This window comes from Heterodontus francisci, chromosome 40 (genome assembly GCF_036365525.1).
Source record: "Heterodontus francisci isolate sHetFra1 chromosome 40, sHetFra1.hap1, whole genome shotgun sequence".
Classification (NCBI taxonomy): domain Eukaryota; kingdom Metazoa; phylum Chordata; class Chondrichthyes; order Heterodontiformes; family Heterodontidae; genus Heterodontus; species Heterodontus francisci.
In genome coordinates, this window is record NC_090410.1 from 17,063,280 (window position 1) to 17,078,994 (window position 15,715).

The 15,715-nt window shown below is 43.7% G+C and overlaps 1 protein-coding gene across 1 annotated transcript; it reads left to right on the plus strand.

Annotated features, from left to right (window-relative positions):
- The first annotated feature begins 826 nt into the window (after positions 1-826).
- Positions 827-15,269, plus strand: LOC137353169 (olfactomedin-4-like). Its single transcript, XM_068019217.1, has 6 exons — positions 827-839; positions 3,021-3,085; positions 3,929-4,081; positions 6,331-6,540; positions 7,940-8,090; positions 14,449-15,269. The coding sequence occupies exons 1-6, from the start codon at positions 827-829 to the stop codon at positions 15,267-15,269; spliced, it is 1,413 nt and encodes a 470-aa protein (XP_067875318.1).
- The last annotated feature ends 446 nt before the right edge of the window (positions 15,270-15,715 follow it).

Genomic DNA, 15,715 nt, shown 5'->3' on the forward strand with positions numbered 1-15,715 from the left:
TCTTGCTTCCCCTTAAATACATCTATGATATTCACCACAACTAGTCCATTTGATAACAATTTCCACATTCTAAACACTCTGGGTAAAGAAGTTTCTCCTTAAATTCCTTATTGGATTTACTAGTGACTGTCTTATTTTGATGACTCTTAGTTTTACTTTCCCCCAACAAGTGGAAACAACTTCTCTATGTCTACCCTCTCAAATCCTTTCATAATCTAAACGATCTCTATTGGATCATCCCTCAATCTTTTCTTTAGAGCAAAGAGCCCCAGCATGCCCAGTCTTTCCTGATAGTTATAACAGACTGAACGTGCCCTCCGGGGTTGGGAAATAGAGTTCTTGATGCTTTCCGGGTCCCAAACCCATGCCTGGGGCTGAAATAGTCACTTACCTGTGATTTTTCCAGGGGCGGCTAAATAATAGCCAGAGGGCAGGGGCACAGTGCAATTAAGGATGGGGGAGTGGGCTTTCAAATCTGGAGGGCCAATCAGAGGCCTTCCAACTTGAGAGGCACAGTAGGCTGTCATGGAAAATGAGTAAGAGAGGGAAAATAGATTCAGCAGGCAGGCCACTGCTGTTGGGAGGGGTGAGAGTGGGTGGGGGAGCCCCTCTACAGGGCTTGTGGCTGCTCCTGCACCCAGGCAGGCAGGGAGGGCTTCTAGGCCTGTTTGGAACTCTTGCGCCCACCCCTTACCTGGCACTGGGTTCCCGCCTCCAGGCACCTTAATTGGAGCCCCACCACCTGCGGGAACCTGGAAATTTCCAGTCGGCCTCCTTTAATTGCCCTCAATTAGGCTCTTACTGAGACTTGATTGACTATTCACCGATGCAGGTGGGTAGTCCTGCCGACCGCAAACCACCTCTGCAAAAGTGGCCCGGAGGCAGGATGGAGCCGGGAACCAGCAGGCCATCCAGCAGGGTTATTTTTAGCTCCTGCTCCTGGCCCCGGCAGGGGGCCGAATATCCAGCCTAACCCCTCCATTCTGGTATCTCCCGAGTAAATCTTTTTGTACTTTCTCCAGTGTCTCTATGTCCCTTTTTTAATATGAAGACCATAACTGTTCACAGTGCTCCAACAGTGCTCCAACCCAGGTTCTCCATTTTCTGCTTTTGTTCCAGATTACCAGCATTCATGGAATTTTTTCTCTTCATTGGCCTCACCTTTAAATATTGATCACTCGTCAGCATCGAATTCATTCCCCACCAGCGTAAAGTCCAGTGAAGAGACACTTGTAGTGAAGTTGATTAGAGTGAGTTGATTATATTTTCAAAGACAAAAGTTAAAGCATCCTTTCAATTTATCAAGATCAAAAAGTGATAGTGCTGTTCACATCCGTGAGTGTTGTTTAATTTTAACTTTAAGGTTTACCCATCCGGGTTATTCATGGTACAGGTAACAATAAAGCAAGATAAAGATCATGACGTACACTCACTGACTGACATATATAACTCTGGGCATCCCTGAGTTACCTCTGAGGGACCACTTCACAACCGGAGCACCTCTGCTGTTCTGGCCATCAGTATTGCAAGAGACACGGCATTCATTCAGCTCTCTGCTTCCTGTCAGGTAAATCCCACTGTTCATCAGTTTTCCTTCCAACAGACAGGAGCCGTGATTATCCAGTCAGCGTTATTTCAACAGGACAGTCATCCCATTCATTAAAACAGGTTAAAATAGCAATAATTATCCAAACTGGAGACTTAGCCTTTTGGTAGCTTTAAGCAAATAGATACTTTTCACTCTCTGGGTACAGACGGTGGATATCATCGAGCTGCTTGACCAGAGGGCCAGTTCAGTTCTGTCCTCACTCGACAGACACACTTTCCAGCCAATTCGCTTTTTATGGTCGTCACCTTTGGGAAACCCCGGCTGAGATTCTGTCCTCCAGTCCACACCTGCAACAGGGTCACTAAGCAAGCAGTATAGTTACTGGTATAAGCAGTGAGTTATGCATTAATATCTTTGTATTTAAGTTTATGCACAGAAACCCTGGTTCATGAAATAATGAAACTCCCACCTGAGTGAGGAGGGTGACCTCAGCCATTTCGGCTACCAAGTGAAGGCAGGGTTGACCTGTGAGTTTGCAGGATAGTAAGTTTATTATTATCCATTCGATGAAGTTCTCGAGGGATAGAAACATAGGCCATTCAGCCCCTCGAGTCTATTCACATGCAATGTGATCAGAGCTCATTTAGTCAAATACAGTCGAAACAGAGCTCTGTACAATCGTGATACAACATCCACCACTTTGTATTTCAGCCGCTTTGAGATAAAGGCCAACATTCCATTAGCCTTTTAAATTATTTTGTACCTGTCCACCAACTTTTAGTGTTTTCTGTAAATGGATCTCGAAATCTCTCTGCTCGTCCACAGTTCTTAGCTTCTGTCCACTTGGAAAATACTCTGATCTATCTTTCTCAGGTCCAAAGTAATGGCCTCGCACATCCCCGCACCAAACGTCATCTGCCACAGTTTTGCCCACTCACTTAATCTGTCACTGGCCCTTTGTAACTTTCTACTCCAATCTACATTATTTACTGCATCATCTAACTTAGTGTCCTCAGCAAACATGAAAATGCTGCTCTCCATTGAATCATCTAAGTCATTTCTAAATATAGTGTGAAGCTGAAGTGCCAGTGTAGATCCCTGACGGACACCGTCACGTCCTGTCAATTGGAGTGCATGCCCATTATCCCCACTCTCTGCCTCCTGATTCCTAATTAATTCCCTACCTGATTCATGTGCTTGAACAACCCTCTTGTAGTCAGCTTCAGGAGAGGGAAGGACTCTGTAACTTTGCTCATCTGCAAGGTAATTCCTGTATGGGAAAGATGTGATTTTTGTCTCCAAACAATTCAACGATTGAGTGCGGAAATGAGATAGGTGCAGCTGAAGAACTGGAACCAATGGTCAAAATGGTTTAATTCTGTGCTTTAATCTCCAGCTGCCTCAATAAATGTGATTCAGAATTCTTGGTTCGCCTGTAATTTAACCTTTTCTGGAACCCATCTTTCTGCAGCAGAGCTCAGAGGCAGAATGAAGATGCTGTTCTTGATACTGGTTGCAGCGACTCTGCAGCCCTCTGCCCAACTTTACGTAAGTTTATTTCTCATTTGCATTTATTTTTTTAAAAAACAAGGTTATCGGGGGTAGGTGGAACTGCGTAGTAATCAGTTCAGCCATGATCTTATTGAATGGCGGATCAGGCTCGAGGGGCCGAATGGCCTACACCTGCTCCTAATTCGTATGTTCGTATGTTCAGGATAAATGTTTTGTAATTTCTGTTCTGGGTCTTTCTGTGTTTGAATTGCGGAGATCACCGTGGCTGATCAGCCGATGGTGCATTAAGTATAGTCGCTGACGGGTGAGGCTGAAGCATCTCTAGCTTGTTTCCCCATTGATGTGCCTGTCAATATCAATATAACACCACATGAGCCGTCACTGCAAGGACTCCTCACACTCAGTCTGAACCGGGCCAAGCCTCTCTCTGCTGTAGTGTGTGAACCAATGACATTAGTGTGTTGGCTAAATGCTGCATGTTATCTAAGGTTTTCTTTCCTGATGGTCAGCATTACTCTCTGGTCCAGTCAATGTACCTTACTGTATTTTACACTCAATTTATTTTACCATACCAAATGGCCTACCTCATCCATGTTGGTCATGTGAGCATATAGAGAGATAGCGCCTTTGTACCTGTTGGATATGGTGAGATCTTTTAGTCTGTTTCACTGTGTTGAATAGCTTATTTCCAAGGGTGGGCTGTCATTCCTCTGTGTACCACTGTTGGGGGCTTCTGTTCTGATTTTATTACCTGTAGATTTCAGTGTACGGTGGGTTGAAGATGTCACTGAGTTTCACTTATTCAAGATCTGTGCCGATATGAGAACATTTTCATTGTCGCTAATCTACAAGTTGATGTGGTTTCAGATCTCGCAGACTGTCAATGGGACAGTCGATGACGATGGCGCGTGTGTCTGCTCAGTGATTTTACCTGATACCACGTTCCCAGTGGAAAAAATGGAATTTTTGGGAACATCATTATTGGAGATCAATGTCAGCATGCAGCTTGAAATCAACAAGGTATAGACATTATTAGTACATTCCATCCCTTTAAAGGCTCTGGATACAGGGTGAAAGGTGAATGCTTGTTACGACCAGGTGAGGAAGAAATCTCAGGCTCCCCTCTGTCCCCTTTACTAGTTTGGCCGTAACAGAGTATAATTTTTAAACGACAGTGTTTTCGGTTCACCTCAGTGAGTCCTTGCTCACTGCTTTCTAATTGTAATTGTAAATGAACCAATCAGACGGGCCTTCTTAGATTTAAACATGACGATTGTAAGTTTATTAACCTTAACACTCTAACTCAGTTAAAATTACTAAAAATACGCAATGCAACCACATTAGCATGCATATGCGATAAACACACATCAATAGATACATCGGAGGAGAAAGAATAAAGAGGGAGGGTTTGGAGTAGTAAATGGAATTCAGTTACTGTCTTTGGTTTGGAAATAAAGACATTGATTGGAGCTAAGTCTTGCAGTTCTTGTTGGGGACCAGTGCACACTTTCAACTTGTTTCGCTGGTACCAGAAGGCTGAAGAAGTCCTCTTAAGCTGCTTCCATGGGTCCCTGGAACTTTGTTGGAGAGAGCAAGAGATAGGGAGAGAGCAGTGCTTTCTTCTTTAAGTTCAATTGCAGTCTGCACCAAACCTTTCTGTGAGGCACAATTCAAAAACAGTTCCCAGGTTGGCCAGCAGGTTTGTCATGTGACCAACTCTTTGTTTGAAACAGCATCGCCTGCGAGGATTGTTGATTTCAAAAGTTCTCCAGTCACCCTCATTGGAGTGCTAACTCTCACACAGACAATGGCTGTCAATGTCTTTTGATCATCACTATTGACAAACCCATCTCGCTCATTGAATTAGTGAACATTCCCATTTTCTCTCTATTCAACTGTCTCTCAGAATGCAAATGTGCAGCCATGTTTTCAGCCATTCAGCTCTGTGGTCTTTTTAAACAAGTTATGTTCAATGTCCATTAAAAGCTCAAATAGTGTTCCATATGACAAAATTGATATGTTTCCATTTGGTAGTTGTGGTTTCGTCACAATGCTCCATATGAAAGATGAATGCAGACTGCCCCTTGATGTTTCAGTGGGGGCATTCCTTGTGAAATAAGACATACCCACTGGCACTCCCCTTGCACTACTGAGGGAGTGCTGCATTGTCAGAGGTGCCCTCTTTCAAATGAGGGGTTAAATCCATGGCACTAGTTTGAAAACCAGGGGAGTTCTGCCCGGTGTCCTGGCCAATATTTATCCCCAGATCAACATCACAAAAACAGATTGGTTATTATTACAATGCTGTTTGTGGGAGCTTGCTGTGCATAAATCGGCTGCATTACAACAGTGACTACACTTCAAATCTACTTCATTGGCTGTAAAGCACTTTGGAATGCCATGAGGCTGTGAAAGGTGCTATATAAATGCAGTATTTCTCAGAAAAAGTCCAGGATAGAAAAGTTTGTCTCTCAACTCCCCAAATGTCACTGCTTTGCTTGGTGGATTATTTAAAATATTTCTCGCCCTCTAAGAAAGGATGCTTCTTGTATGAAATCAGTTTTAAATTCACTCCTCAGGATAATTTTTCTCCTCCATTCCTTTTAGCCTGGTCCATCTTGAAATAATATCATTTAATAGTTTAGATATCACATTACCTTTAATTACCCTCAGTTTAGACTGTAGAGTTGAAGACTCTCTCAATTTTCCTCCGAACTCACCAACTTACACTTAGGTTCGTCCAGTGTTGCCCTTTTCTGCACCCTCCCTGTGCAAGTATAAACCTCTTGGCATTTTTGAGCATTTTTGAGTAGTAATTCTATGCCTGGAAGGTAATTTTAAGCTCCACTCTTGGGTAGTAAACTGAGAGAGTGGATTACATGAAAAAAAGTGAGGGTCCAGAACGGGTGGTGAATGTTACTGGTGAGGTCTGTCATCAGGAAGCTTCAGCATGATCTCTGTAGATTCATAATCCACTATGCTTAGGTTCTATTTTTAAAAATTATTTCTACACATCATTTTGATGTTGGAAATGTCAAGGCCACTGTCACTCCAAGTTCTCATTCAAACTCTCCCAATGCTGATTCACTCTCCTTCAATGTCCACTGTGCTGTTCATTTTCTCACTAAACATTGCAGTTACGCGTACTAAAATTTATTTGTCTAATCACATAAACACCCTGCTTTTGCTGACAGCATTGTAGTGAGGTGTAAATGGTTCAGTGACTAGAGGTGGCTGTAATTCTGTGTTTGCTGTGCTGCTCCATTCAGGTTCTGGAATATAAGAAGATTATTTCTGAGCACACGGTGAAGCTGGTGAATCTGACACGACGTGTGGAGATCATTGAGACCGAGGGCTCCTACACCCAGCTCGACTTTGAACTGCTGAAACTGGAGATCCAAGAGCTGGTGGCACTGACCAATCAGCTGAAAGTCTCATTCAATGGAAGCAACAGCATCATCGATCAGCTTTTTGTTGAGGTCAGAAAGGGACATCAGTCATATGAGAAACTCTCTTGATCTGTGTATACAGTGAATGATTTTGTCTTTGACGGAAGGGCTCCTGGGGGAGTTACTGGCTTGACACTGCAATCTTGCGGAATTAATATTAGTAGTGGCAGCCTCAGATCATCTGATTGGCTCTTTGCGTGTGTGAATTAAACTCCCCGCACTGTCAGTCTCAGTGACTCCTCACTTTGACCCTTCATCGTCTCTGGGCCAAAACCCCATCTAACGGTGCTATTTTTTCAATTAGTTCATGGGATGTGGGCATCACTGGCAAGGCCAGCATTTATTACCCATCCCTAATTGCCCTTCAGTAGGTGATGGTGAGCTGCCTTCTTGAACTGCTGCAGTTCGTGTGGTGCAGATACATTAACAGCGCTGTTAGGGAGGGAGTTCCAGGATTTTGACTCTGCGACAGTGAAGGAATGGCGATTTAGTTCCAAGTCAGGATGGTGTGTAGCTTGGTGGGGAACTTGCAGGTGCTGGTGTTCACATACGTCTGCTGCCTTTGTCCCTCTAGGTGGTTGAGGTCGTGAGTTTGGAAGGTGCTTTCGAAGGAGCCTTTACGATGCTACAGTGCATCTTGTCGATGGTACACACTGCAGCCGGTGTTGGAGGGAGTGAATGTTTAAAAATGGTCGCGGGGTAAATGGAAGCAGAAAACCATGGGAGCATCTTCACCACATCGGCTGCAGCGGTTCAAGAAGAAGGCCCATTACCACCTTCTCAAGGGCAATAAATACCAGCCTTGTCCGCAATGCCGGAATTAATTAAAATACAAACAATTCCCTATAAACTCAGCAAATGGCATCAGTCACGATTTTAATCAAAAGTACTAGACCAAGAAATAAAATAAGACAGAAAAGAAAAGCTATTAAAATGAATTATTCTCAGTTGGTAAACATTCTAAAGGAATTCTGAGGAGATGTTGTTTCTCATTGGTGATTAATTGAGATGTTGATTTTCCATATTCAACTTTTCGTAAAATGTCTGTTTCTAGAAACAAAATGAATGCTGTATTGATATCAATGAAAAGAATGTTTTTCTTCTGTCCATACATCCTAGCAGAAGGATTGATGTGTCCCCCACTCCATTTTTCCGCCTCTGATCCTGATTCTCGGTCCTGGTGGAAGAGGCAGTCTGAGCTGTCGCTGTCATCACTGGACCAAGTAGTCATCATCGGGGGCAAGATTCTCTGGGGTATGATTGATTCTGTAACATTTCCTTCCACAGGTTGCTGAAGGACATCAGGATTTGTATATTGAGTTTAAATCACAGTTTGGAAAGCCAAGTCAGGCCATTGGATAAGGAGTCTAGTTAGAGCAACAGGTTGGTATGAATTGGATTAATTGAGATCAATTTCTAATTGTTTCAGATTGAGAACATATCACTCATTGTCCATCAGCTGGAATCATATGATAAGAACAATGTATTGGCGATCCGCAAGGAAATCGCAGCCCTGAAGAAACAGCTGGTGGAATGTGAGAATATCAAGGCTCCACCAACCCAACCACCCATTGATTACGGTCAGTTATTGTTCAAGGTTAATGGCGACTTACTGAATGAAATGTGCTTTTTTAAAGGGGAGGAGGAGGGAGGTCATCACCTCTGTCAAGTTCTGACAGGTCCTACATCCTTCTTATAATATGGAGACCATAAGAGAGGAAGGGAGAAGAGTAGCAGGAGAGAAAGAGTCGAAGAAGGAGAGACAGATGGGAAGGAGACAGTGAGAGTAAAGGTTGACAGGGAGGAAAATTGATAGAAACGAGGGAAAGAGGGAAGAGAAAGACATGCCGAAGGGAAGGAGAGTGATGATCAGCAAGGAAAGAAGAGAGATAAGGTCATAAGAACTCGGAGCAGGAGTAGGCAATTCAGCCCCTCGAGCCTGCTCCGCTTTCAATCCGATCAGGGGTGATCTCATCTTGACCTCAACTCCACTTTCCTGCCTGTTCTCCATTACACTTCAACCCTTTATTAATTAAAAATCTGTCTATCTCCTCCTTAAATTTACTCAATGTCCTGGCATCCACCGCACTCTGGGGTAGTGAATTCCACAGACTCACAACACTTTGAAAGAAGTAATTTCTCCTCATCTCTGTTTTCATCTCTGCTACCCTTTATCCTAAAACTCTGACCTCTCGTTCTAGATTGCCCCACCAGGGGAAACATCCTCTCTATGTCTACTTTGCCAATCCCCTTAATCATCAAATGCACCTCGATTAGATCTCCTCTCATACTTCTAAATTCTAAATAGTAAAGACCTAAACTGCTCAATCTCTCTTCATAAGACAAACCCCTCATCCCTGGAATCAATCAAGTGAACCTCCTCTGAACTGCCTCCAATGCAACTACATCCCTCTTCAAGTAAGGGGACCAAAACTGTACGCAATACTGCAGGTGCGGTTTCACTAATGCCTTGTCCAGTTGCAGAAACACTTTCATACTTTTACATTCTATTCCTTTAGCAATAAATGCCAAAATTCCATTCGCCTTCCTTATTACCTGCTGTACCTGCATACTAGCTTTCTGCGACTCATTCACGAGGACACCCAGATCCCTCTGCACCGAAGCACTCTGAAATTTCTCTCCATTTAGATAATAATTTGCCTTTCTATTCTTCCAACCAAAGTGGATAACCTCACACTTATCCACGTTAAACTCCATCTGCCAAATTTTGGCCCATTCACCTAACCTATCCATATCCATTTGTAAATTTCTTATTTCTTTATTGCAACTTCCTGTCCCACCTATTTTAGTGTCATCTGCATTTTGGCTACGAACCTTCTACCCTGCATCCAAGTCATTAATATAGATTGTAAATAGTTGGGGCCCAAGGATCGAACCCTGTGGCACCCCACTAGTTCCATCTTGCCAACCAGAAAAAGAACCATTTATCCTGACTTTCTGTTTTCTGTTGGTTAGCCAATCCTCTATCCAAGCCAATAAATTGCCCCTAACCCCATGTGATCTTACCTTGTCTATTAACCTTTTGTGCGGCACCTTATCAAATGCCTTCTGGAAGTCCAGATATACTACATCTACAGGATCCCCATTATCCACTTTGCTTGTTACATTTTCGGAGAACTCTAGCAAATTAGTCAAACACAATTTACCCTTCTTAAAACCATGCTGCATCTGATGGATTGCGTTTTGACTTTATAAATGTCCTGTTATTACTTCCTTCATAATGGATTTGAACAATTTCCCAATGACAAACGTTAGACTAACTGGTCTATAGTTTCCTACTTTCTGCCTCCCTCCCTTTTGGAATAAGGGTGTTATTTCAGCTTTTTTCCAATCCACTGGAACCTTTCCCGCATCCAGGGAATTTTGGAATATTATAACCAATGGATCCACTATCTCCGCTGCCACTTCCTTTAAGACCCTAGGATGTAGGCCATCAGGCCCTGGGGACTTGTCTGCCTTCAATCCCAGTAGTTTGCTCAGTACTTTTTCCCATGTGATTATGATTTTTCTAAGTTCCTCTCTTTGTATAACCTCTGCATTTCCTGTTACTATTGGCTTGGTCCTAGTGACCTCCACTGTGAAAACTGAGGCAAAATACTGATTTAATGTCTCCGCCATTTCTGTGTTCCCCTTTATTAACTCCCCAGTCTCATCCTACAATGGACCAACATTCACTTTAGCTACTCTATTACTTTTTATACACTTACAGAAGTTTTTGTTATCTGTTTTTATATTTTGTGCTAGTTTTCTTTCATAATTTACCTTTGCTCTTTTTATTACTTTTTTAGTAATGGTATGCCTTAGTTTTGTCTTTATGTTATCCTAAACTTCCTTACTTAGCCATAGATGTTTTTTCCCCCTCTTAGAATCTTTCTTCCTCTCTGGAATATATTTTAGTTGGGAGGAATTGATTATCTCCTTGAACATCTGCCACTGCAGATGGAAGGAATCCAGCTGATTAACATGCAACACAGTGATATCATTGACTGTTCTCATTATTGCAAACCAGGATGGGACCAGACATTCAGAGTGGACAATAATGTGTCCACGATTTACCTCCTGGGATGGAATTGAAGAACATGGCCAGGAAATTGGTGCTGTCTTGTGGATAAGACGTTAAGCCAAGGCCCTGTCAGTCAATGTGAAAGATCCCATGGTACTGTTTTGAAGAAGTATCCTCGATGTCCTGGCCAATATTTATCTTTCCATCATCATCACAAAAAAGTCACATTCAATGGCCATTATCACGTTGCTGTTTGTGGGAGCTTGCTGTGCACAGATTTGCTGCCATGTTTCCTACATTACAACAGTGACTACACTTCAAAAGTAATTCATTGGCTGTGAAGCACAATGGGCCTGGAAAATTCAGCCCAGAGAAATTTACTGCACAGGAAGAGGCCATTGGGCCCATCCTTCCCTGTTCTTCTTGCCTCCTGTTTTTCTCCACTCACTTCTGGTTCGCTCTTCCTCTCCTCTATTCTGATTCGACCTCCTGTTTCTCTCTTTTCATTCCTGTTCTGATTCTTTCTCTCTCTCCCCTTCTGGATCTTGCCTTTTCAATTCTATCTCTTTCCCTTTCGATTCTCTTCTTAGAATTCTACCTCTCCCCACAATGCCCCCCCCTCGACCCGTTTTGCTTCTCTCCCCTCTTCTGTATCTCTCCCCTTCTCTTTCTTGTTCTGTCTCTCTCTCGTGGACCACTGAAGGAGTGGGGTGAAGAGGAAGGGTGGAATGAGAGAAGTTGGGACGATGTGATTGGGTTTGGTGTATGGAGGACAGTGGAAATGGCAGGAAATTTAATATTAAGAAATAAAACACTGCACTGCACTGCACTGAGGCAAGGGATTTGCATGACTGACACTAGTTGTAGCCAATCAGAGAGTTGCCAGCACAAGCACACTCATTGGCTTATAAATTTGTATGTGACCATGTTTTGGGGATGCAGCAAATATGCCTGAATGGCTCCAGGTACCATCATCCCCCACCCTGATTTTGGGCCCAATTTTCAACGAGCCAGTGAACTGCAAAGAGAGACAGGCAGCTTCCTGGCAAAGTGAGTTTGATGATCAGCTGCTGCTGGCACAGCAGTGCCCCTCAGGTAAGTGAGGAAGGGGTTGAGTTGATTGTGGAGGAAGGGTGGGGTGACTGTGGGGGAGAGAGGGAGGGGAGATGATATGAAGGGAGAGAGAGCAATGGTGATTGTAGAGGGAGAGAGTGGGGGAGGTGATTGATTGTGCAGGGTGAGGGAAGGGAGGTGATTCCAGAGGGAATTGTGGGGGAAGGGAGGTACAATGAGTGTGTGGGGTAAGAGGAAGGGGTAATGATTGTGTAGGTGGGTAGAGGGAGGGGCAGTGATTGTGTCAGAGGGAGGGAGGTTCTGGCATTGGTGACACTATAACCCTCCTTGAGGAGGGTTGCCCTCTGTGTCACTCCACAGCCTCATCTCCTCACGCCAGCATACCTGGAAGGAGGTGCCACCAGGTTTCAGGCCATGCTGATCATTATTGCATGTCGCAGGCCAACGTTAGCTACAGGTATCCTTGGAGAAGACAGCAGAGCAATGGTTCTGCCTCTCTGTTCATCCGTACCCTGAGAATGGAGATCCAAAAGTCATGGCCACTACTTCCATTAATGCATAAGTAACCTTGCAGAGGATACGGTAACATAGTGGTTATATTACTGGAGTAGTAATCCAGAGACATGAGTTCAAATTCTGTCATGAAAGCTTGGGAATTTAAACTCAGTTAGTTGAATAAAAAGCCAGCATCAGTAATGGTGACATTGAAACTGTCAGATCGTAGTAAAAACCCATCTGGTTTACGAATGCACCACAGAAGTGCGGCACAGTGGCGCAGTGGTTAGCACCGCAGCCTCACAGCTCCAGCGACCCGGGTTCAATTCTGGGTACTGCCTGTGTGGAGTTTGCAAGTTCTCCCTGTGTCTGCGTGGGTTTCCTCCGGGTGCTCCGGTTTCCTCCCACATGCCAATGACTTGCAGGTTGATAGGTTAATTGGCCATTAGCAATTGCCCCTAGTATAGGTAGGGAAATAAAGGGACAGGTGGGGATGTGGTAGGAATATGGAATTAGTGTAGGATTACTATAAATGGGTGGTTGATGGTTGGCACAGACTCGGTGGGCCGAAGGGCCTGTTTCAGTGCTGTATCTCTAAAACTAAACTAACGAAGTGCCAGGCAAAGAACCATCTCCAAAAAGATAGAATCTAACCACCTCCTTTTGAAAGTCAACGGCATTACCCATCGCTGCACCCCCCACCATCAACATCCTGGGGGTTACTATTGACCAGAAAGTTACTGGACCATCCACAAAAAAGCTGAGGCTACCAGAGTAGGTGATAGGCTGGGAATTCTGCAGCACATAATTCACCTCTGGCTTCCCAAAGCCTGTCCAACATCTACAAGGCACATCAGGAGTGATGGAATACTCTCTCCAGTCCTGGATGGGTGCAGCTCCAATAACACTCAAGTACCATCCAGGACAAAGCAGCCCACTTAATTGACAACCCATTCACCACCTCAACATACACTCCCTGCACCACTAGTCCATTGTGGAAGCAATGTGTACCATCTACAAGATGCACTGCAGCAACTCACCAATGTTCTTTCAACAGCACCTCCCAAATCGATGAGATCTACCACAGATAAGGACAAGGGCAGCAGTTGCATGGCAACACCACCACTTGCAAGTTCCCCTCCAAGTCACACACCATCCTGACTTGGAACTAAATTGCCATTCTTTCACTGTCACTGGATCAAAATCCTGGAACTCCCATCCTAACAGCACTGTGGGTGTCCCTACCCCACATGGACTGCAGCAGTTCAAGAAGGAAGCTCACCACCACCTTCTCGATGACAATTTGGGACGGGGAAGAAATGCTGACCTTGTCAGCAACACTTACATCCCATGAAAGAATAAAAAAATCAGCCATCCTTACCCAGTCTGCCTGTATGAGACTCCAGACCCACAGCAATGTCGTTGTCTCTTAACTGCCCTCTGAAATGGCCTATCAATATATGGAGATGGGCAACAAATGTGAACCATGCCAATGATGACCATGTCCTGTAAATAAATAAAGAAAATGGACAGTGTCACCATGATACGAATTAGGAAGAGCTAAGCGCACTGATATACCTTTGTGCATGTAGTGCTTGCAAAAGCAGGACCTATGTTTTTTGGACTGTTTCCATGATCCCATTGGGCCCTCATATCCCACCTCCTTCTGGGGAGACGTGTATTAATACACACTAATGATTTACCAAAGATCAGCCAAAATTTTACCTGGGTATGTGGGTCTGGGATGTTGCACAGAGCATCTATGGTGTGTCAATGTACAGGTGCCTCTGCTCTTCCATGCAGGTTAAATAAGGGGATTCCCATTGTAGTAGTCAGACTGGGGGAGAAAAATAAATCATTGATGAGAAATGGGCACAAAGACACATCAGATTGTCAAAATAACACAAAGGAAATGAAGAAAAACAGTCCAGAAAAGGCAAAAATACCTGTTTATGACTGAGTCCTCTGCATGGTTTCCAGAATACACACGGCCACACAACAATAATGGAATCCTATTTTAAATGGACTCTCTCTCAGATGAGAAACCCAGGAAGATGTTTGGTCTGTCACAATACGTTAATACAGATTCAGATGAGATTGAGATGGGCACTTCTCACACTGCTACTTACCCCCACTGAAAAATGTGTCAGGATCCCACATCCAGTAAGTTTCCAGTGGGGCAGGAATCCCAACAATTTCCCTCACGTCGTCACCATGATATTACCTGGAAAGTGGATGGTACCAGGTGAGGGAAAGAACAGGACGATGGGCTGTTTCTCTGTACAGGTGGAAATGTGACAGAGGAAATAAAATTGATCAGAAATATACTCTTATTTGCTCAACAGGGAGCTGTGAACATAACGGCCTTCATAATATAACTGACCCCTTCGTAATACAACTGAACTGGAGAGGATCTAGTTATAAATTTGGAGGGTGGGGCAAAGATCCAGCTCCAATCTCCAGTAAAAAGGAGGTGTATTGGGTGGCAGCGCTCGACACAGATGGACGAATACTTCAGTACTACAGATTGCATTCTTCACGTGATGATTTACTGCTCTACAAGAATCCAATAGACAAGTCACTTCGGATTTCAGGCTACAGTTACACTGCACAGGGGAGTGGAATGGTTTTGTACAAAAACTTCTTGTATTACAACTGTTATAATTCGAGATACCTGTGCAGGGTTAACATAGACACAAATGCTGTCGAGAGCCAGACTCTTGAAGATGCAGCTTACAACAACAGGTTTTCTTATGCGGGTGTCACATACCAGGACATGGACTTCTCTGTAGATGAAACTGGCCTGTGGGTCATTTACTCCACTGAAGCAAATGCTGGAAATATTGTTATTAGTAAGATTAACGTGACCTCCTTCACTGTGGAAAAGACATGGGTCACCAGCCAGTATAAACCTGGTGTGACCAATGCCTTCATAATATGTGGGGTGTTGTACGCAATTAGACCCGTGAGCACACGGACTGAGGAGATTTTCTATAAGTTTGATACCAGAACTGGTGAGGAAGGTAGGATTGGTATAAAGATGGATAAGGTGATGGAGACACTGCAAAGTGTTAGTTATAATCCATCTGATCATAAACTCTATGTGTACAATGATGGCTACCAGGTGACTTATGATGTAATATTTAAACCACTGAACCAACAATAATATCGACAGAACAATTTCAACAATTAGCAAACTGATCAACTGGGTCTGGGAATCACTGGGGGAATCTGGGTCCAAATTGGAATTTCTGTACCTGAATTTCAGGTTACCACCACAGCTTAACCTGTAGCACCAAAAATTCTGAAATTAAATTTACCCAAACCAGCTAGAAGCTGTCATCCAAGCTCTGATTAATTGTATCTGAAAATGTCCACATTTTGTGGAGCTAAGGTGGGATTTAGCCAAACATTGGTTCAAGCCGAGAATGGCTGGTTGATGTGAAAGGTCACTCTGGGTCATAGATGGTTGGTGTGTGTAAGTTTACACTCTGACTGAGACTGCACTGTGAACAACTCAGATCAGCTTTAGAAAACCAGAATGGCTTCAGTTCTAATATTCTATATCGTTAAAGAAAGACTTTCGTGACCTCAGAATGTCCTAAAGCACTT

What these genes read in the sequence shown, in the direction of transcription:
- LOC137353169 (XM_068019217.1), top strand. An exon ending in CAGCGACTCTGCAGCCCTCT is followed by an intron (nt 3,086 to 3,928) that starts GCCCAACTTTAC and finishes ATGTGGTTTCAG; the next exon opens with ATCTCGCAGACTGTCAATGG. An exon ending in CCAACCACCCATTGATTACG is followed by an intron (nt 8,091 to 14,448) that starts GTCAGTTATTGT and finishes TTTGCTCAACAG; the next exon opens with GGAGCTGTGAACATAACGGC.